This window comes from Ictalurus furcatus, chromosome 22 (genome assembly GCF_023375685.1).
Source record: "Ictalurus furcatus strain D&B chromosome 22, Billie_1.0, whole genome shotgun sequence".
NCBI classification, from domain to species: Eukaryota; Metazoa; Chordata; class Actinopteri; order Siluriformes; family Ictaluridae; genus Ictalurus; species Ictalurus furcatus.
The window spans coordinates 3,636,145-3,658,637 of NC_071276.1; the positions used below are offsets into that span (position 1 = coordinate 3,636,145).

Genomic DNA, 22,493 nt, shown 5'->3' on the forward strand with positions numbered 1-22,493 from the left:
CAATATTTTGTGTGGCCACCATTATTTTCCAGCACTGCCTTAACCCTCTTGGGCATGGAGTTCACCAGAGCTCCACAGGTTGCCACTGGAGTCCTCTTCTACTCCTCCATGACGACATCACGGAGCTGGTGGATGTTAGAGACCTTGTACTAGTCCACCTTCCGTTTGAGGATGCCCCACAGATGCTCAATAGGGTTTAGTCCATCACCTTCACCCTCAGCTTCTATAGCAAGGCAGTGGTCGTCTTGGAAGTGTGTTTGGGGTCGTTATCATGCTGGAATACATGCTGGGATCATGCTGTGCTTCAATATGTCACAGTACATGTTGGCATTCATGGTTCCCTCAATGAACTGTAGCTCCCCAGTCCTGGCAGCACTCATGCAGACCCAGACCATGACACTCCCACGACCATGCTTGACTGTAGGCAAGACACACTTGTCTTTGTACTGCTCACCTGGTTGCCACCACACACCCTTGACAACATCTGAACCAAATAAGGTCTCATCAGACCACAGGTCCACAGGTCTTGGTCCCATCAGACCACAGGACATGGTTCCAGTAATCCATGTCCTTAGTCTGCTTGTCTTCAGTAAACTGTTTGTGGGCTTTCTTGTGCATCATCTATAGAAGAGGCTTCCTTCTGGGACGACAGCCATGCAGACCAATTTGATGCAGTGTGCAGCGTATGGTCTGAGCACTGACAGGCTGACCCCCCCACCCCTTCAACCTCTGCAGCAAAGCTGGCAGCACTGATACGTCTATTTCCCAAAGACAGCCTCTGGATATGACGCTGAGCACGTGCGTTCAACTTCTTTGGTCGACCATGGCGAGGCATGTTCTGAGTGGAACCTGTCCTGTTAAACCGCTGTATGGTCTTGGCCACCATGCTGCAGCTCAGTGTCAGGGTCTTGGCAATCTTCTTATAGCCTAGGCCATCTTTATGTAGAGCAACAATTCTTTTTTTCAGATCCTCAGAGAGTTCTTTGCTATGAGGTGCCATGTTGAACTTCCAGTGACCAGTATGAGGGAGTGTGAGAGCGATGACACCAAATTTAACACACCTGCACCCCATTCACGCCTGAGACCTTGTAACACTAACAAGTCACATGACATCGGGGAGGGAAAATGGCTAATTGGGCCCAATTTGGACATTTTCACTTAGGGGTGTACTCACTTTTGTTGCCAGCGGTTTAGACATTGATGGCTGTGTGTTGAGTTATTTTGAGGGGACATCAAATTTACACTGTTACACAAGCTGTACACTCACTACTTTACATTGTAGCACAGTGTCATTTCTTCAGTGTTGTCACATGAAAAGATAGAATCAAATATTTACAAAAATGTGAGGGGTGTACTCACTTTTGTAAGATACTGTATATATTTAAATTTTCAGTATATGTTATTTAGCATTAATAGTGATAATCCGGGGTGGCCCTGGACTTTCTGGCCCTGAGTGGACCAACACACTTGGCCCACAACAAACCACATCATAACACACCGGCTCATTGATGGTTAGACAACTTTTTAACACCACTTACTAGCATAAAAATGTAACACAATACAGAAACGTAAATGCTGTTTAAGCACATTTATTTGAAGTAGCACTGAACAGATATCAAGTCATATTTGTAAAATAGACAAACAGAAACAGAAGAACAGTGTGACAAAGAATATAAAACAATCAAGACCGCATGTTAGCTAGTCAGGGGGAATCATCTGGGTGCAGTGTAGTAGAGCTTCATCACTCAGCTGTACAACTCCTCAATCAGGACGGGAAATTTTTAACACCAACATGAACCCACATCTAATCATTTTACCCCCAAAAAATAGACCACTACTACTACTACTACTACTACTATAATAATAATATAATATCTAATATAAATATTATGAAATTAATCTTAAGTCTATTAAGTCTATTTTACTATGACCACTAACCACTGATACACTCATAAATTAAGCATTCTGGTGGCATTTTAGCATGTGGGTTTTAAGAAAAACATAATTAATTAGAGAAAAGTAAAAACAAAACTTTCTTAACCATAAGTGTGTGCGGCGTTTTGGGGGCCCTTGGTAGCTCGGGGCCCAAGGCAATTGCCGACCTTTGCCTAATGTTAAGTGTGCCCCTGAAAATGTTATAGTATTTTGTACAATATGTAATTACAAATACAGTTCCCCAGACTTTGTGTGTTAGTCAGTGTGGCTGCAAGTACAGTACAGTATAACGTGTGCTGTATATTATGTTTATTGAAGTTTTTTCTCTTCACTAGGGTGGGATTTGAAGCGTCTTCTTTGAGGGCTCCTCCTCTTAAACCTCAGGCCATATAGTGCACATGGTGCAGATTTAATAGATCTGCACTTGAGGAGCTGCTGAGAGTAAAATCACAATCAGGAGCTACGATGCTGAGTCCTGGGAGCTGGTGTTGTGGCTTTGTAGCAGTTTGGGGAGGCAGGCGATGAGCACCAGGCAAATCTCTGTCTCGTGTACCTGCAGCACAAACTCTCATGATCATGTGGGAAGTAAAAGTGGTGGTGTGTCTGCTCGCGGCCTCGCTCATTCGCGCGCGGCTCGTCACGCACAGACCGGAGAGAGGATGCCCGGATGCGTGTGATCCATCCCGCTGCCCGTTCGCCCCGGACTCCTGCTTCTTCGGCGTGGTGAGGGACGCGTGCCACTGCTGTGCGGTGTGCGCCTCCGGGGAGGGTGACCCGTGCGGTGAGCGGGGCCGCGCGCGCTGCGGCGACGGCCTCCGCTGCGATCGCGCGGCGGGGGCTCGCACGTGCGCGTGCGTCACCTCTGGACCCGTCTGCGGAAGCGACGGTCGCACATACCCGAGTGAGTGCCGCCTCAGAGCCGAGAACCGGAAGGCCGAGCGGAGCCGCGCGCCCGCTGTCATTCCTCTCCAAAAAGGCGCGTGCGAGTCCGGTGAGTAAACGAAGCGCGCGATCCTGTCCCACACCATTTTGGAACACCCCCGCATTGCACCCCCGGTTGAACTTATTCAGCATTCGACATTCATGGTTATGTTCAAGGGTAAAATTTTAATAAATATATGATTCCTAATTTATATAACATATTTAATATGTTATATAATATAATATTATATATATATATATATATATATATATATATATATATATATATATATATATATATATATATATATATAAAGTAAGCAAGGAGGTAAATAATTAAGTTAATTCTTTTTAATGTTGTTGAAGTTTACTTTTAAGAATGAAAAAAATACAATTTCAGTGAAACAACTCAGCATGAGACAGATACGGTCCTGTTCAAAATAAAAAATAATCTACTGTTAAAAGCAAATTAATAATCTGTGCAATTAATAGTGCATGGCAGAAACAATAAAGCAAGCAAGTAGCCTGTGTAAGTAAATAAATAAATAAATAAATAAATAAAGGTTAATGAGTAGTTTACATGACGTATTACTCTTTAAAAACAAGAAATGGAAGGTTAACATAAATATTTAGCCTCAGGATAAAGTGGAACCAGACGCCAAACCCAAATTCAATTTCTTCCACATAAGCAAAAAAAAAAAGTTTTGCATTATTATTCATTATTAGAAATCCAGTCGTTTCAAGTCAAGTTTTATTTCTGCACCACACATACGGTAGGCTACTGTAGATGATCAAAATCCAGTTACAGGACACACACAGCAAGAAACTTCCTGTCCTCCTGGAGGTTACTCACATCTAGAAAAGGTCAAATGTCAAAAAGGAAAGATGTGAAGACGAGAGGAAGTAAAAAGTTCAATAACGTTCATGAAACTTGACTTTGCTAATGCTAACGTTAAGTACGCCTAGAGGGTGTCAGAATATGTCATTATTTGATTTAATCACGCAGAAATAGTATTAAAGAAGAACTATGTGTTAAATGTTCCTGACTGCACTAAGATAAAACTGCTTCAGTTATACTTATGTAAGCTGTAAATACACTTTTGTACGCTGCATATCTACTTACAGCAAAATTAAAATATGTTTCATAAGTAAAAAGATTGAATCACTGCTGCATTTTCAAGAGTATACCGTATATACCAGTTTTTCTATTTCTATTCTAAGTTAAGGCACACCATAAGGTATTACCGTAACTTTATTGACACTTACAGACCTAACTGCCCAGTATTGTTCCTTGTGTCCTGAACAAAATACACTTTAAAACGGAATTCACTCTTATATGAGCATTTTACTGGGTTTTGCGTGTACACTGCAGTGAGAAAGGTGAAGCCGGCGATGAGGACGTCATTCACGGGTTCACGTGTCAGTGAGGCAGGAGTCAAACTTTACAACTTCATGCAAAGTTAAAACAAGACCCCTCATGAAAACGTAACAGGAGGTGCTTATGTAATAATGGATTTATTGCCATTCCTATAAAACTCGGAATATGATTTAAAAAATAATGGAACCGCATTACAGAGCTCTTTTGATGTCAGGAGAAGTTTAATAGCTCGCAGTCCATTGAACAATGCTGACCATACATGTTTCATTCTTGCTGTAACTTAAACTATGGACTTAATAGATCTATCAGCCTTTATACTGTAGTCTTACGATATTGTTCTATTGTGAGACTGACTATGATTTTAACATCAACTGTACAAGAAATGTATGTGTGTGCGTCATTGTTTAAACCTGTATGGTGCTGGGAACCTATTTAAATGGTAAATGGTGCACTTATATAGCGCTTTTATCCAAAGCGCTTTACACTGTGTCTCATTCACCCATTCACACACACACTCACACACCAATGGTAGCAGAGCTGCCATGCAAGGCGCTAACTTGCCATCGGGAGCAACTTGGAGTTCAGTGTCTTGCCCAAGGACACTTCGGCATGTGGAGTCATCCGGGCCGGGAATCGAACCGCCAACCCTACGATTAGTGGACAACCCGCTCGACCACCTGCATTAAGGTAAAAGTTTGATCGTGATATGACTTCAGCAATGAGATACAATCAAGAAGATGTCAAGAAAATCCTACAGAAACAGCAGATATTCTTCTCTTTTTTTGGTTAATCAGAATCACTTCACTGATGACAGGTTTACAATTTCTTACGAATTTCTTTCAAACATGAGTTCTGTCAACAATGATGTGTTGAAAACAGTTCCTAGTAACAGGTCCAGATGTTGCTCAATGTTTGCTCAGAGTATTCAGTGATTAATGTGTTCTGCCATGTTACATTACACAAAGGTATAAAAATAGATATAAAAACTGTAGCAGCAGAACCATTGGCATGCAACTGTACTATGCCATTGACTACTCGAACCTTCCAAAAACAGAAACACAGCCCGTGCTCCGAATTTCTCATCTACACTACAGGGATCCATCAGACATATTTGCACACTGTTTACATCCCGCGGCTTACCCAGGAGAGAGCACAAATAAGCATCCCACATCAATTTAAGGCGGTGAAAACACCTCTGGCAGGCTATCTTGAGTGCAGCAGGCACCCACAGGCCAGCTTTAACGCTCTGACATGTGGCTTGTTTGCACATGTTACTCATTTGCCCCTGAACAATATGAATTTTTTTTTGCCTGACTGCATATGGGCTGGTGGGCGTACAGAACCTGTACAGAGCAGATGATGAATTGGAACCAAATGTGCGATTGTTAATTTTTTTCCCCCCAATATTGTTTTTTATTCTGGGTGTGTTTAAGGGGGAAAAAGCCAGATTAAAAAAAAATAAATAAAATTAATAGGGTTGCTGACACAGTAACAAAAGGGATGTGTGGAATTAAGAAAGAAGACTACTAAGCAAGGTCATTTGACGAAGGCAAAGCAGTAGATTGTTGTCTTTGTGTGTTTGGCATTATAATATAAGCTAATTTTGTAAGGAGATGCTTGGGAATGGGGTGACCCTGGAAAAACATGTGATTTCCAGGCATCCAAACAACATACATTATGCTCTCTATTAATAAACTCAGAGCTAATCCAGTGTACATCATCTATAGTGTAATCCTGTATGCAAACACTTATGGCAGTTTACTTTCTCTAGAGTAAACATTCCAGGCTCGGTCTCTGTTCGTTTAAGATTCACAATAAAGTCATTATTTGAAAGTTAATTCAAGTGGTTTTACGTCAACAGGTTCTCAGAACCCCAGCAGCATGCGCTACAAATTCAACTTCATAGCAGACGTAGTGGACAAGATCGCTCCTGCAGTCGTTCATCTGGAGCTGTTCAGAAGGTTAGGAGAATTCACTGGTCAGTCAGACCCAGACTTACAACACAATGAAGGGTAACAGCTGAAGTCTGACAGAGCGTCTTATCAAGATCAAGGGGTCAGTTAGCGAGCTCTCACTAGACTAACAGACTTGAATCAAGTCCTATAATACTATCCAGCTATAATACTTTCACAAAAGTGTACTAGAGAGTGACATTTTTAAGATCTCAGTTTCAGTACCTGCATTTCTGAGATATAAAGGAAGCATCTCAGTCAAGTACTCGTTTTTCTTGTTTCCTCAGACTACCATATACAAACCAGGAAATGCCAGTGTCCACTGGCTCAGGGTTTATTGTGTCAGAAGATGGCTGGATAGTCACTAACGCCCATGTACTATCCAACAAACAGCGAATTAAAGTGGAGCTGAACAACGGTGTCCATTATGATGCTATGATCAAAGACATGGACCAGAAATTAGACATCGCTCTAATTAAGATTGACTCAGAGGTAGGTTGGCGTATATCACTTTGTTTGTAAAGGTGAGCGTTAGCATGTGATTGGTTGTTGGGAACAATGATGATCAGTGATTGGTCATTGGGTACAGTGGTGATCGATAATTGGTCATTGGGAACATTAAATGGTAAATGGTCTGCACTTATATAGTGCTTTTATCCAAAGCGCTTTAGACTGTGTCTCATTTACCCATTCACACACACTCACACACCAATGGTAGCAGAGCTGCCATGCAAGGCACTAACTTGCCATTGAGAGCAACTTGGGGTTCAGTGTCTTGCCCAATGACACTTCGGCATATGGAGTCATGTGGGCCAGGAATCGAATCACCAACCCTACGATTAGTGGACAACCCGCTCAAACACCTGAACCACAGCCGCCCCACATTAGTGATCAGTGATTGGTTGTTGGGAACAGTGGTGATCAGTGATTGGTCATTGCGTTTCAGTGGTGTCAGTGACTGGTCATTGGGAACAATGGTGATCCGTGATTGGTCCTGCTGATGGATGTCACTTGTTTTTTTGTTTTTTTTTTAATAAAGGTCACTAAAGATCACTAAAGGTCAGAAAAAAAATTCTAATTAATTTCATTTAAAAATGAAAAATTATAAGACCATATAAAGAATAACATGCACACTTGTGGGTTATGACCCAAAAATGTAGATAAACTGAATAAAATAAACAAAAAACAAACTGCAGGTTGAAGATGCAAGATGAAATCCAAGCCCAGTAATTGGGGATGTTTGTTTCAATGTGTTGACTTTGCCTCAGGGAAAGCCAAGAGGTGAAAATAAAAATTTTACCTAATAGGCTTGGGCCACCACTGGTCACAGCAGTGTGAATCGTTACCTAGCCATGGTTAGCCATCACCGAGTCTCAGCAAGATTCAGCTCCAGGCCTTGACATGATCAATATTTTGCCTGTATTTCTAAGTTGTTCTTCTATAAATGTAAAATTGTGCCTCATGCCACTATGGTGGGTAAGGCATCTGTATCAAGAAACATTAATTGCATGGAGCTCTCTTGGATTTTACCAAAACAGAGTAGCATGTTACAGTAACATTGCCTTTAAACTATAACGGCCACAGCTTCTGATCAAATCCCGTCCTCTCATATTGAAGGCCACTATAACCTTGTGCAGGACATCAGCATATGACTCACCAGTAATCAGTCACAAGCAGTGTACAGACATCAAGAGATGGACTAAAACATTTTCGGCAGATGGAAGTAGATCCATTGCCGCAGGCATCCTGGAGAGGGATGGAACAAGGCGTTCTGCCTGAGGAGAGCAGGTAATAAAGTGAGAGTGTCACTCTCTCTACTATAAAAAACACTCCCCACTACTCACAGACAAGGGAAGACAGGTAAAAACATGTTTCCGTGCAGCCTTTTACTTTTTACTTCTCTGCAAAAAGCTTTCAGGCGACGCTGCAGGAGTGCAGATGGGTGGTGTTTTTTTGGGAGGTTTTTTCAGTAGGCGCCTGAATTTTTGCCAGGACATTAATAACTACCACACACACACACATATCAAACTCCTTTGAAGTCTTGCTTAAGGTAATTTTGTAGTATGCCCACGGTAATATGACTGTGGACTAAGTCCGACTTTCCAGAATTGAAAAAAAGGGTTTTAATCAATGACTTATGCTTTCTGTTCAGAAAAGCAGATAGAAACCCTGATTCGCTGAGAGCTCCAATAAATTGGATACATTAATGTTTGCAGTGATTTAGGGGAAGAAATTGTGCAAATGATGGAACTTGAAAAGCCAGGGAATGAAACAATATTTAATATTTAATATTCCTTACTTCTGGAAGAGTAAAACAAGTATAGCTAATTACACACCATGTATAACACAAATGACCCTAAAGGCAATGAGATGCATGAGAACATTACAACATGTGTACAGAATAAAAAGAGATCTTGATAACAGCATAGTTTCGAGACACTTGAGATGCTGACGCAACTTTCATTTAAAATGCTTTTGGCTTTAAGTGGCAGAAACAGGTTTGTGCCAGTTTAATACTCGCCTTTCGGTTGTATTCATTTACACATGCGGTTGCTTTTTATCAAAGTAGCTTTCAGGATAAAAGCATTAATTTAATCTTTTGGCATATACCCTGCCCTGTATTAGGTAGAAGCAAAATAGACGAGAGGTGCTATTTTTACTCTTTTCAAATGCAAAATATTCCATAGATCCTGTTAGTAAATCAGACTAACAGACATTTAATGAGATTTTTGTTTTTATTATCAATTGCTACATACACAAACCTTTATTTTTTTTTAAAAAAAGTCAGTCCAGATTGTTTGGAGTGTGATGGTGGGTATTAGACGTCAAAATGAGAACACTGGACTCAGGTATGCGGGTAGATTGGTATCTGTAGCCATACTGACGGCACCTTAACTTCCCTTTGTGTCCGTGTAGGGGGCTTTGCCTGTCCTGTCTCTGGGCCGCTCCTCTGACCTGCGGCCGGGCGAGTTCGTGGTGGCCGTCGGCAGCCCGTTCTCTCTGCAGAACACCGTCACAACAGGGATCATCAGCACCACGCAGCGCGGTGGCCACGAGCTCGGCCTCCACAACTCCGACATGGAGTACATCCAGACCGACGCCATCATTAATGTAGGTGCAAGGAAGGATAAAACCAAGGGTTTGGCTGAGAGAATAAATCCAGTGACAGGACACATTATTTAAACTAGACACATAGTCGACTACTATGTGAGTGTGACTGAGTGATGTGTGATTGGCTTTCAAAAGGACACGATATACTAACAGTGTTTGAGTAATGGACTCAGACTTACTAGTAGGCACAGTATAATTCAGGGTAAAAGTTTGCATCCCCTATAGATTGAAATGCGTTTTTTTTGCCAATAGAACTGCCAATAGTTCTGCCAATAGAACAAGACTATTTAAAGTTAAAATTCTTAGAAATAGGTTTAATAATTTGTCGTCTTATAATAGAAAATACTAGATACATTTGACTATATTCAAGACATTCCTACTTGCTCAAATGTCACGTAAATTGCAACGTATAAATTACTTCGTTATTTTGTCCGAAGGATGACGTTTGCACTCGATTTTATTCCAGTATCTGTTTTCTAAATTTTAAGCCAATTTCCAAAACAGTTCCAAAACAAAAGTACATTTCTGTGAAATTGAATTTTACTGTTAAATTAAAAGAGCTCGTATTAAACATACACTATCATTATCATTTCTTTTCTGTGTGAAAATATATATATTTTTAAAAATCGTATTCGAAAATCTAGGACCAGGACTGAGCTTATGAAATATGAAATATGAGTATGAAATATGGAGTTGGGAGAAGCATAACCTCACTCAGCTTTCTTGAACAGAAGCACTTATGAAGCCTCATGTACGGTGTCTCAAGTGGTTGTGTCCTTGCTTGTGAATGCACTTTTATATTGCCATCTTGTGTGGCGTGAAAGGAAAATGAAATCATATTAAATGTGTTTTTTTGCAGTACGGCAACTCCAGAGGGCCCCTTGTTAATTTGGTACGTGTGTCCTCGGTCTTAATTCTCGCTTATTCATGTTTCATGTTCTGGGTGTCTCAGGTGGCTTTAGTTAACATGTATCCTAGGTCACATCTCTGGTTTTTACTCACTCACGCTGGGTTTCAAACCTCTTCTTTGCTCTCCATCTCTTTTTTTTTCCTCTGTCTAACCGCTGATGTTTTGCTTTCATCTGGATAAATCATCTGCAGTGGTTTATATTCTCCTATTGATCCCGAGAGGGTGAGAACACCACGTACTCCCAGCCGTGCCCCAGGGCAATGTTTCGATCCAGCTTTCCCCAGCAATCGGCAATAAAACAGCACTCTCATTTAATGACCAGAAATTGAGAGATGGTAAAATCACCAATGTAGCCTTTTTTTTAAATTATTTAAAAAAAAAAATTTAACATATCCCAATTTTGAAGGATGTTGAGTACACTGAGAGTACTGTATTTTTAAGCAGTTGGATGATAAACACATACATTTTTAACCAAAGATCACCAACATATCTGCATATCAGTTGTAGCTACTTTTCTGAAGAATGAAACAGCAGTACAGTACTGTCAAACACCCCAATGCATTACAAAATCTACTAGGGTTGCCAGATTGTGTTAGAAGGAAATTTATTGGTAACACTTTACATTAGGGTTGCCTTACCTGACATTATTTAATATGCTTAAAATAAACAAACCATGAACTTCAGTGATAGTAACCATCACTAAAATTAATCCAGGTACCCCCTTAAAAAAATAAGACTGAGACTCGAACCCATCCCATTATGAACTGACCATAAAATTGGAACTGTGAGTAATCTTGAGCATTACATTAGAACTTAAGTTGTATTGTTCTAAGGAACAATAATGTGCAAAATGTTTATATATGTACATGTACCTTATAATGTGCTCTAGAGTTCAGTTTTGTTCCAAGGAGCTAGGACCATCCTGAGCCAAGATATTGAGGTTTCTGTAAACAGCTGTATAACCAAAATTTGTTGTGTGCCATGACAAAAAGATACAGTAGCTGTCAAAAAAAGGTTTTGCAATGCCAATACATCAATAAAAAAAAGAAACATTTAAAAAAAAAAAAAAAAAAGTAAAGCCACCTGCATTGGACCACTTGAGATGGAATGACCCCTTGGTGATTGTATGAACATTGGTTAATTTACTATAAAAAAAAATAATAATAATAATAAAAAAGAATACAGTGCAAAATACTTTGTAAGTATACTGTGCATGGAGAACATTTCAGGTTTAAGACTTTCTCTTTTTTATTTTTTATGGGAGCAAGAAAGTGCAATTAAAAATAAATAAATAAAACACCTTATCTTGGGTTGAATATCTCTGGTAAGGAACAAGATACAAACCTGAAATTTTCACAGAAATAGGTCCTCTATAGTAGCATTCTTCTGTAAAAAATTTTGTGTACATAGAGGTAATCACTGAAAATAAATTAGAAAAATTAAAAAACGGTAAAAGCAACTAACTTTACAATTATTGGACCGATTGAGATGGACTGATCGTAAGTAAAATCAAAGCTATGATGACCAACATGAACAACACATTAGTGAACATGTTTTTGGTTGTTGTCTGAGGTTGAAACTTTTCATTTTGAAACCTAGAGACCAGAGTTCAGTAAGTTATCACCTTTTTATCATCAACAGTGTTCCTTTTTGCTCATTTATGAGGATATTTTTAGTCTTGGATTGATCATGGAGTCAATGATGGTGTATTACATTAACTCTTAACTAAACACCAATTAACTTACTGTATTACTTTTGATAATATTACTTATGATGTGTTTATTCTGATGTTCATGGTTCGGTTTGTCTTTTGGTCTGGAAACAAATAACCTAGAGCAGAGTTCAGATTTAATTTGGCCACATGGTCTGTACTGAGTAAATAATCAATGTAGCAATGCAACCCAAACAATAACAGCACATTACAAAGGGGTTTATTCCAAAGCAATTTACCAGATATTTGGGGTTTTTTTTATTTTGTATTAATGACATATTGTACTTTTTATCCATTTATAGTTACATTTGAAGTAAACGCGTTAGTTAACAGATATTAACACTTATGTTATAGCAGCCATAAACAGACGTTTCTTCACCAGCCTCTCTTTTTTTCTCTTGAAGTTAATACAACAACAACAACAACAACAACAACAAAAATGCAGCTTGTCATGTTACCGAAAACCGACTGTTACAAAGCGGTGACACTGGAGACTCCTTCCATAAATCTTCACAATTTCCTTCAACAATTTTCCTTCAAAGTTTTTGTGTGTGTGTGTGTTTGTGAAATAACATGATTTTTTTAATCCAATTATGTGGAGCGTCCACCTTACAAGTGCCTGCTTGTTAGCTGTTACTATAGAAATGATAACATTTTATGAACGAGTGCATTCATATGAAACTGCACTACTATCATGGCTGCTATTAAGGACAATTAATCAATACCTTCTGACCAATTACATTCAAGAATTCAACTGTGCTGTGGTATGAAATATATACAGTGATATCACATAACACTGTTAATGCTGAATGTCAAACAGGATGCGCAAGAGGGATTCATTTTGTTTTTGTGAGGTGGATGGTGTACTTGAATGTGATAGCCATATATGTTTCTCACATCTCGAACCACATTTGAAAGAATTAACACACCTAACGCCACTAATAAGGGCTTTAAAATGTCCTCACACACGGAGTCATTTATTAGAATAAAGCAGCAGGGGTACATAAGTCCAAATGACACGGCTGTCTGAAAAACCAGGCTAAGGCCAGAACGACACTATCATTATGCGCCCTTAATGAATCACATTTTTCATACTGCTGCATTTCGTTGATGCATCCATCAGTTTAAAATGCTCAAGCCCAAGGTAACAGGTTGTTCTATTTCTGTTTTCTGATTAAAATGGAAAGAACTTTCCGTAGCGGTGTAATTTGGGATCGCACGTCTCAAACAAGTGGTCCGGGGTGGCCTTTATGTTTCCCAAGGCCATACCGTTCATTCATCTGATGCTATTTGGCTATTATGCTGTCCGTTTTGTGTTTCAAGGATGGAGACGTCATCGGCATAAACACGCTGAAGGTCACGGCAGGAATATCATTTGCAATTCCCTCGGACCGGATACGGCAGTTCCTCGCAGACTCCTACAAGAGACAAAGGAAAGGTTTGTTCAACCTTTTTTTCTTGCATAATTCAAAAGGGTTATATTGTTCCTCTGTCAAATTGTGCTTCGTTTTGGGGGTTTTTTTGTGGTCAGTTGACGTGCACATCCACATGCGCGTGATATTTTCTTCTCTCATCTTTCTTGTAGTTAATTTATTTATTCTTTTCAATGTTCTTTTCCTTTTTAACCTTGTTTTTTACTCTCCTTCTCTTAAGTGTAGCTTTAATAATAAATAGAAATGTAACTTTATATATAGTGCTTATATAATCATTACTGGCGTCTGAACAGAGGGATAATGATTTTAAATAAATTGAACATAGGCTGCATTGTTTCATCATGAAAGACGTAATGAACATATGAGTCTTGTCATTTGATTGCAGGGAACACGCAGCCCAAAAAACGATATATGGGGCTGAGAATGTTTCAGCTGACGCCATCGTAAGTTCTGCTTGCATCAAGATATTTCAACAGCCAGTTGCTGCTTATATACTGTTAGCCACCAAGTTTGCGAAACCTAGCCAAAATGAACAGTCCTGCCTCGTTCTTTTATCTTTATCTTCTATTAAAAATACGATACAGAAAATATCTTTTAAAAAAAAACATACTGTGTAATAACTCACAAACTAGAACTGCTCATGGAAGAGTCTAAGGTTTTAGCCACGTTAGCCTGTAACACTCGCTGAACTACTTTCAGACAACATGCCAAGACATTAAAAAGAAGATATACCAAACGGGTATGGAGTTTGATTGAAATATTTCAAAAATAAACACTGAAAAATAAGCCATTATGCTCGTAGGCTATGGGGCTAGCATAGTTTCATTACTACAGTAGCTTCCAGAAAATTCTGCTCAGTATTCACCTTCCACAAATACGTACATCAAATTAAAAAAAATCTTTCTGACTGTCCAATGAAAATAAACAGGGAATAAAAGTGGCTGCTTCCAGCAATTCAAAAAAGCTAGCATGCACATGTTAGCACTGAAGTGTGCACATACATAACCTATACATTTTCTTTATGTTGTTGTTGTTTTTTTTTCTTTGATTGCAGTTTAATCAGGAACCTGAAAGAGAGGGAGACCGATTTCCCAGATGTCAGTTCAGGAGTGTACGTCTACGAGGTGATCCCTGGAACGGCTGCCTCCAGGTAAGTAAAACAGGCCCAGGCCTTCCCAACTCCTCTCTCGTTCCTTTCCACTTCACAGCAGCCCGATGCCGCGCGCACTCCCACTATCACACCCGGATTCGTTATGCGATTAATGTCCCTCTGTGCGCCACGGGGCTTTTCTACTGTGCGTTTCTCAGCTTGAAAACATTCCACCTCTGCGCACTGTAACGATGCGCCGTGCACCGCAAGGCATGTTGGCAGCGTGACAAAAAAGGCAGGAAGCGGAGGGTGCGGGTGCTTTATGGAACCACGAAACCTTTCAAATGTGAGCAAAAACTGGTGCAATTCATTTCGATCTCATTGCCTGTCAGGAGAGATGCTGAGTAATGGGATTTGTGGGGCTTAGGAACAAAAGAAGGTGGTTGTTAAAGTGAGGTAAAGATAGCTTCCGGGGCTCTGAATGATCACCCTTTGATCCTGAAGAACGATCTACGCCATCCTATTCAGGTGGAAAAGTATCTCTCATAAAGCCAGGATTAGACTGTGTGACTTCACTGTTTGCCTCGCACCTCCGAGTTTGATGGTTCAAATCCCGCCACCACCTTGTGTGCATAGAGTTTTCACGTTCTCCCAATGCTTCAGGGGTTTCCTCCAGGTACTCCAGTGTCATATACTCCAATCCAAAGACATGTGCTGTAGGCTGATGGCATTTCCAGATTGTGTGTGTGAGATTGTGCCCTGCGATGGGTTGGCATCCCATCCTCATGTCCCGAGACCCCTGGGACAGGCTTCAGGCTCCCCGCAACCCTGTGTAGGATAAAGCGGTACGGAAAATGGGTGGATGGATGAATTTTGTCCGTGACAGCTAAATCTTGGTAAAAAATCGCACAGTGTAAACCCAGCTTAAGCGCTTGTTCTTCCAGATCACAAGGTCAGTGAGTCCTCAGTGAATTTCCTGCAGAATTGAACTCTATGGTTATTTGGACAAGTGATATTTTATGCTTAAGCATACGCATAGGGATGCCGTTTTAACCCTGCAAACACTAGTTTTCTAAATTACCGACACCTCCGCTATCGCCTGAAGAGAATACCAGCACTCTTCCTGTAAAATATATATATATATTCAAGGTTTTTCTACATGTTGCCACCTTCTGCATTGATTTGGACATACTGTATGTTAAAAACTCCATCTATGCACGTCGTAACCTCCTGGCAGAAGCAACCAACTTTTTAAGCAAAAATATTCTCTACACTTAACCAGAATCTCTGGTTCTTTGCTTCCTTCACTCTACAATCTTCTCAAGTTAGGGCTCTAACATCACACATCTGACTGTCTCCAGATAAAAAAAGTGTTACTTTTCTTTTTTTTTTCCCCATAGCGCTGGCCTGAAGAACCACGATGTGATCATCAGCATTAACGGCAAACCGGTTCAGAGCACGGACGACGTGAGTCATGCGGTGCAATCAGCCGAAACGCTCTTGGTGACGGTGCGGCGCGTCCACGAAACCGTCGCGCTAACAGTTGTTCCCGGAGAACTGGAGTGACAGCTCTGGCCGGCTGCGTCCCGGACACCATTGGTGTCGGCCACAATCTAAGACTTCCTATTAGTCAGTATTTTCGCTATTCTTGGTGGTGACAGGACTATACGTATTACCCATGATGCACTGTGAACAAACGGTCAGTTTTAATACAAAGAAATAGCTGCTAGCAGCGAGTAGGTTTACATATCTAAAAACTTCATCGTTAAGCACTAATTAGTTGATTAGCTATCAGTGATTCGTTTCCGAGTAGGCTACGGAAGTACGTTATTTTTTACACAAACACAATACAACACAATACGCTCCTCGTGCGTTATCCGAATATTAGGGCATTGTTTACGTTTTTTTCTTCTTATTTTTAGCATGTCCTCGTGCAAAAGTACTATCAAATATGTAAATAATATAGAAATAGTATGACGTTACAAGCAGGTTTGATCCTTATTGTGTACATGGTGAAATGTATCTCTCAATAACAGAAGGGAATGTTTCTGTGGTGTTTTTTTAAAGATAGAGTATTTTCGAAGTCAAAGTCTGCAGGCGGTTATTAAGGAACTGTTTAAACCAACAGCACTTACGTTATGTTTATTATAAACAAATACATCAAGGGGCATTTAAACGTGAATCTGTTAAGAGTGTGTTTTTTTTTTTTAATGTTCCCGAGTGCCGTGCTCATGTTCCATGGGCCTGTTTTTTTGATCTGCTGTAACAAATGAGATTCTCTACGTGGAACTAAACTGTTTTTCAGACTGAGAAAAACACGAGGCACCGAAGTGGAGCGACCTCACAGCACACGAATTAAACAAAAGGGTCATAATTTATTGAATCACTGGGCTCCTGACATGGTAGAAAGCAAGGACGTGTAGTGTCAAGCTTTTACAACAACAACAAAAAATCCCCATTAAAAGAACATTATATTTTTTATTAAAGTTAAATAAAACGTTTTTTTTTTCTTGGTCAAAAAGGAAATGAATTTTTTTTAATTGCACGTTTTGAATATTTTCTCAGAAAGGACGCGTGAACGGTTTTCGCGTGCCGCGCCGCCGCCGCTTTGTTGCTACGTGATCTGCAATACGATAAAAGCGCATTTGACTGACATTTTCATCGGCGTACGCTCTACTATGCAAATCTTGGCATTTTATCGGACAAATCACACGAAGTGCGACAGCGCCAGATTGTACGCGGAAGGGAAATAAAGAGAGCTAGAAATGACTTCGTTGCAAAAGGCCAAGCACCGAAACGAACCAGACAGTTTGCGCTGTCTTGATTGAACATGCATGAATTTGTTCTAAATGTCAAAATGCAAAGCAGAACGCTTCATTTTTTTCCCCCCCTGCGCCTCGCGTAAGTATTCACCCCCCTTTCGATTCATTACATACAATCCCATTTATTTCGGTCAGGTCATAACGCTACAAAACATAGGGAAGTTCAAGGGGGTGAATATGTACGCAATGTACTACGTATTAGTTGCGTGTGTCTGTGCCTTTATTCAAACATGTTTACAGTGAACGACATTTTATTTACAACAACAACAACAAAAAATCTTTACACTGTACAAAACAAAGCAGGATCTCATTCAACACATTTAATTCGTATTTGAAAAGTATCTTTCATATTCCTCTAGAACTGAAGTCAACCCATTTGGCTTGTCAGTAGGTGTGTGCCAATAAATCCAATATATAGCAATATCGCCACAAACTAGGCTGCATTTTACGAAACGTGCCTATATGTCATTGTTAATACAGTACCACGATAAAACAATCAGCACATGCGCACTTGCGGGTGGAAACGTCTGCGGTCAGTAGAACGTGCACCAGTTGCTGCCGTCGCTCGGCGTCAGTCCTCCGGTTATGAGGAGGATGAGATCCACGAACCACCAGATTCCCAGGCCTCCGAGAGTGAGGAGCTTCCCGACGGCGGTGCCCGTGTGGCCCAGACAGAAGCGGTCCACGCCGAAGCAGCCCAGGAAGAACGAGTACAGGAGCGTGGTGATGAAGTAGTGGCCCGTGTATCTGTGGACACATCGTGAATTATATATACATAGTACACAATATACCTCGCACTGATCCAGGATCTTGCTTCTCTTCTTGTAACTGTTATTATTATTATTATTATTATTATAAACATTAATAGCCTAGAATCAGCACTAGGAGAAGGTTTGCACTTGTGCTGTTGAGCACGATGATGGTCCCACTGGATGTCCCCATGACAGCCAAAAATCATACTCGACAGCTCAAAGACACACTTTGGCAGCTCTGCTTTGAGAACATGTAAATATATGCGAGCAGTTTCTTTACGCTTGCTTTGCCCAGCCGCTTACAGTTGAGATGCATGGCGGAGAGAAACCTAAATGGAAATGAATATATAGCAGGAAACGAAGGTGGCGGTCGAAGTTTTTAAAAGCTAGCGATCCACGTTCGAATGGGATTGGGTTGCCTGGCGAACGAAACACCGTTACGTAATCCTGAACAGGTTTGTTGATGTGGTGTCGATGCTTTACGACGCACTGTCGGACAAAAACGACGTCGATCTTGAAGCCAGAAACACTTCCTCGACTGCTTATGTACAAACGTAGAACTAAAGACGGTTGCAGGAGAAGGCGGCGCTGTTTTACATTTCAGAAATTGTGACGGTCACGTGACCTCCCGCCAACATCGACATCGTTCCTGCGCCCTTCAGCGCGAATCTGGCATTTCATTAAGCAGTCTACATGGAGCGTAAGTAAGGACATGGAAGGAAAAAAAGGGAAGTGGATTGCATAATTAAGCCCCTAGGACATGAAATATGCAGCTCTTACCTTTAACGCCGTAATCGAGTTTCAAAAACGCCTCTCACGACGCTGGGTTCAATCTTAATACTAGACTTCCCTCTGGTGGCATGCGGCGCACATGGTCGCGGAGCCAAACCGTGGTTTTGCACTGCGTTCTCCATTAAACGGTGCAAAACGTCACTCAGAGCAACACTGATTCATTTCGACAGTGACGCAGCACCAAATCACGGGTTTATATTATAACACGCTCGGTCTAATACGTTAGTGTTTCAAGAGCAACCACTAAGGATATCTAGAGATACTTCTACAGCACATGTTGAACATGCATCACAAAAACTAAGTTTAATAATAATAATAATAATAATAATAAAAATTTGAAGCCATTTTTAAGATTGGATGCTGATCAAAATTTTATATCAAGTCAAATTTGAAAAAATAGCACGATAGCAATGACATCTCAGGACATCAGGTGTATTGTGCCAGGAATTGATCACGATATTGATATTATATTGTTATATTGCCCAGACATAGCGACACCACATTCACAGGAACTTGTAAGGCGGGTGATCTACATAATCTACGCCTAATAATAAACCGATATTTAGAAGAAAAAAAAAAACGTGCTGTTATTTAACAATGAAAAGTCGTCCGCATTGGACGGTTATTTATTTATCAGTGGAAGGAGTCTCCAGTGTCAGTGCTTTCTAACTGTGAGTCAGTGAGTGAGTGAGTGAGTGAGTGAGCTCTGGTTTCACGACAAGCTGCATTTTTTTTGACTCATTAGCAAAAAGACAGAGAAAAGTGATACGTAAAAAGTACGACGTGTCGTTAATTGATCTGAGAAACTGCTCTGGTGTAAGAGGAATAAAACACTCTTTGAGACTGCAGGAAAACTGTCTGAAGCTGTTCTCGTACTTGATGCACGGCTCGTTCCCCCGCAGGAATTCCCGAGACCCGGCACACTCGATGCCGTCCAGCGCTGTGCACAGCACCTGAGTGTGATTCACATCTTTGTACACCTGGCCTTGATTTCCAATCTGTAAAATGTAAATAAATAAATAAACAAACAAATAAATAATGAAGAAATAAATACACTTGTGGTGAAATTATTCATCTTTACCAAGCAAAAAAAAGTACATTTTTAATTGCATAAACGAACAAGGAGTAAATCAATCAGAACTTTTACTTTTACTCTTGGAAGGTCACGTCCCGGATCTCCTCGTCGTAAAAGTGGTTATATTACTGTATGAGCTTAAGCGAAGTTCGTTAGATGATCGCTTGTACGGCCGTGGGATCGTCAACAAGTCTGTTTTAAAATCCGAAACGTGGCCTTGCTCTTTTTCCTACTGTGTCAAGCTGTTAATAAACACCATTATGTCCCACTTAACAAATCGAATCTTCCGAACAAATCCATCCAAGTGCGCTGGACCATGCAAGAATCGATTTTGTCTGAGTCACTACTCGGGGCAGGAACATATTGTGGAAGAGTGGAAACGATTCGAACGTCCGAACCGATTTTATAGAAGGTAAACCTCTGCCGATCAGCTCTTTGGGTACTTGCCTTCACACAGCCGTGTCCCAGCTCCTGGAAGGCCGTGATGTTTCCATCGTGATCAACAGGATCTCTGCAGTGTATAAACTCCTCGGGACTGAATGGGGGGGATAAAAGATCAGATAATGACACAGCACATAAATTTAACGATGTAATCAACGATGCAATGGCCCTTGTTTTGTAAAACTGTTCGCAGCTCCGAATGGGTAAGCCTCTGAGAGTCTGAGACTAAATAAATAACAGAGATTCATCCTATGTTCATACTAGAACGTCACAGACAGCCTTTCGTAATCAGGTAAGACACGCTGGAAATCAGGTGAGACACGGTAAATCCACAAATCCAAGCGACCAGCTCAATTGATTCCTCGGACGTTTCTTCAGTTCCCCGCTCCCAACTTTACTTTCTATCCACAGTTCCTATTTACTCTTTGACGTTCATCTCATCCGGTCATATACGACCTCTCGTTCAACACAGCGCATAGAACCATTCTGGAGAAAACTAAAGCTTGGAAGGAAGCAGTTTCATCATAGTAAGTTAATCATCATCACAGTTGGTTGATTAGTGGCACGACAGCCAGTACAGTTCGAGACACGCCACACCCCCACCAAAATCTAAATACATGTGACAGTCAGCCCGTACAGGATTTCCAAAATTTGTAATGCAACTTGCGGAGGGTTTTTTTTTATCGTGTTTTTTTGAATTGGAGTAATAGTTTTGCGCAATTCCATTTCTGACATTCCTCCAATAAAATTGCATAAACGTGGATAGGGGGCGGGAAGACGCTCAGTCGAAAACACACACCGATGGACCATGTTTTCGTGGAGCGAGACACGCCCTGGGGCGGTGCATATCCTTCTATAAAGCGTTTAATTGGACGACAAGAAGACTAGTACAGGATGAGTCATCATGGAATGATGACTAACTATAAAATTAACATGAGAACATGTCCAAAGCTATTCTTCGTATTTTTGCCTAGACATACTGTAGTATTAGTATCCAGGATATTAAGGAACAGGCACAAACAGCTCGTTAATCACTTACAGGTACCGACAGAGGACCACCGGTGATGGAGGGCTGTATTCATACTGCTCCGTGTGATTAGACGGCTCTGTTGTTGGGATGTTATTATATGTGGCATTTTCTTCAGGTTCCTGTCTGAACAGAGAAGTGACTGTAGCAGATGTAGCTGCTGCTGCTGTAGTTGTAGTTGTTGTAGTAGTAGTAGTTGTTGTTGTTGTTATTGTGCTGGTGGTTGTAATGGCTGATGTCGTCTCTCTGCTTCCGGGTGTAGTGGAGTTTTCAGAGAGAATCCCTTCCAGGCACTGCAAAAGCAGCACCGAGGCGAGCAAGAAAAACTGTCCGCCTAACAACACATAATTCACAGAAATGTGCGACATGGCGAGGTCTCCTGTCTACGAAACACTCATTACAGCGAGCTAGCTCACTCGCTAACTACACAAGCCTCCTCAGCGCTACCCGTATTTAGGAAAGTCCCGCCTCCTGATTGTGGATTGGCTCGGAGTTCGTACCGATAGCGAAATCGTCCAATCAGCGAGCTCCTCGTGATGACGCATGGACAACCGTTAAAAAAAACCCGTAAAATATTCTCTAGATCAAATCGTAAATAGACTAGGTTGAAAAGTGTTATTTATTTATTTATTTATTTATTCATTCATTCATTTTTAATTAAGTTAGAGATTTCCTGTTATAATCATGTGGTATTGTTAATATTGCACATAAAACTTAATGAAGCGCCGTCGCAGAAATCTAGCCATTCACAAAAAAGGAGACGGAATATGGGTGGGGGAGAACAAATATAACGCTATACACTGTTACAATATTCCTAACGTTTAATTTACTTGTCATAATAGTGTCGAATATCTTTCATATTTGTATACAATTTTTACAAATGTAGAATTTTACGTCTATACTGAATTACTAAAATAAACTGGGCGACTAAAATAGCATGTTCATTCGTTTCAAGTCATCATTTCATGCGTTTGTTCAGTGCGTCGCACACTGATGACGTTCAAAAAGGGAGTCTTTCATTTATTTTACCAGCTAGTAAAAAAAAAAAAGTCTAGAGAGTCTATGTAGGTTAGGGTTATGGTGAGGTTATGGTGAGTTTATTTTTACGCTTGCTCTCATTTTAACGCCACGAAGGCCTCGGTA

The 22,493-nt window shown here is 40.6% G+C and overlaps 2 protein-coding genes and 1 long non-coding RNA gene across 3 annotated transcripts; 1 reads left to right on the plus strand and 2 right to left on the minus strand.

Annotated features, from left to right (window-relative positions):
* The first annotated feature begins 2,248 nt into the window (after nucleotides 1–2,248).
* htra4 (HtrA serine peptidase 4) lies at nucleotides 2,249–16,309 on the plus strand. Its single transcript, XM_053610359.1, has 9 exons — nucleotides 2,249–2,926; nucleotides 6,096–6,195; nucleotides 6,474–6,678; nucleotides 9,103–9,297; nucleotides 10,157–10,189; nucleotides 13,242–13,356; nucleotides 13,737–13,794; nucleotides 14,406–14,501; nucleotides 15,842–16,309. The coding sequence occupies exons 1-9, from the start codon at nucleotides 2,506–2,508 to the stop codon at nucleotides 16,005–16,007; spliced, it is 1,389 nt and encodes a 462-aa protein (XP_053466334.1). The 5' UTR covers nucleotides 2,249–2,505; the 3' UTR covers nucleotides 16,008–16,309.
* LOC128599029 (uncharacterized) lies at nucleotides 10,585–14,495 on the minus strand. Its single transcript, XR_008384347.1, has 2 exons — nucleotides 14,419–14,495; nucleotides 10,585–13,336 (listed from the first exon to the last, which is right to left on the minus strand). It is a non-coding gene; the product is annotated as an uncharacterized LOC128599029 (long non-coding RNA).
* Nucleotides 16,310–17,120: 811 nt separating the features above from the next.
* tm2d2 (TM2 domain containing 2) lies at nucleotides 17,121–22,287 on the minus strand. The gene is made up of 4 exons (XM_053610357.1): nucleotides 21,363–22,287; nucleotides 20,330–20,417; nucleotides 19,684–19,805; nucleotides 17,121–18,010 (listed from the first exon to the last, which is right to left on the minus strand). The coding sequence occupies exons 1-4, from the start codon at nucleotides 21,716–21,718 to the stop codon at nucleotides 17,797–17,799; spliced, it is 780 nt and encodes a 259-aa protein (XP_053466332.1). The 5' UTR covers nucleotides 21,719–22,287; the 3' UTR covers nucleotides 17,121–17,796.
* Between the last annotated feature and the right edge of the window lie 206 nt (nucleotides 22,288–22,493).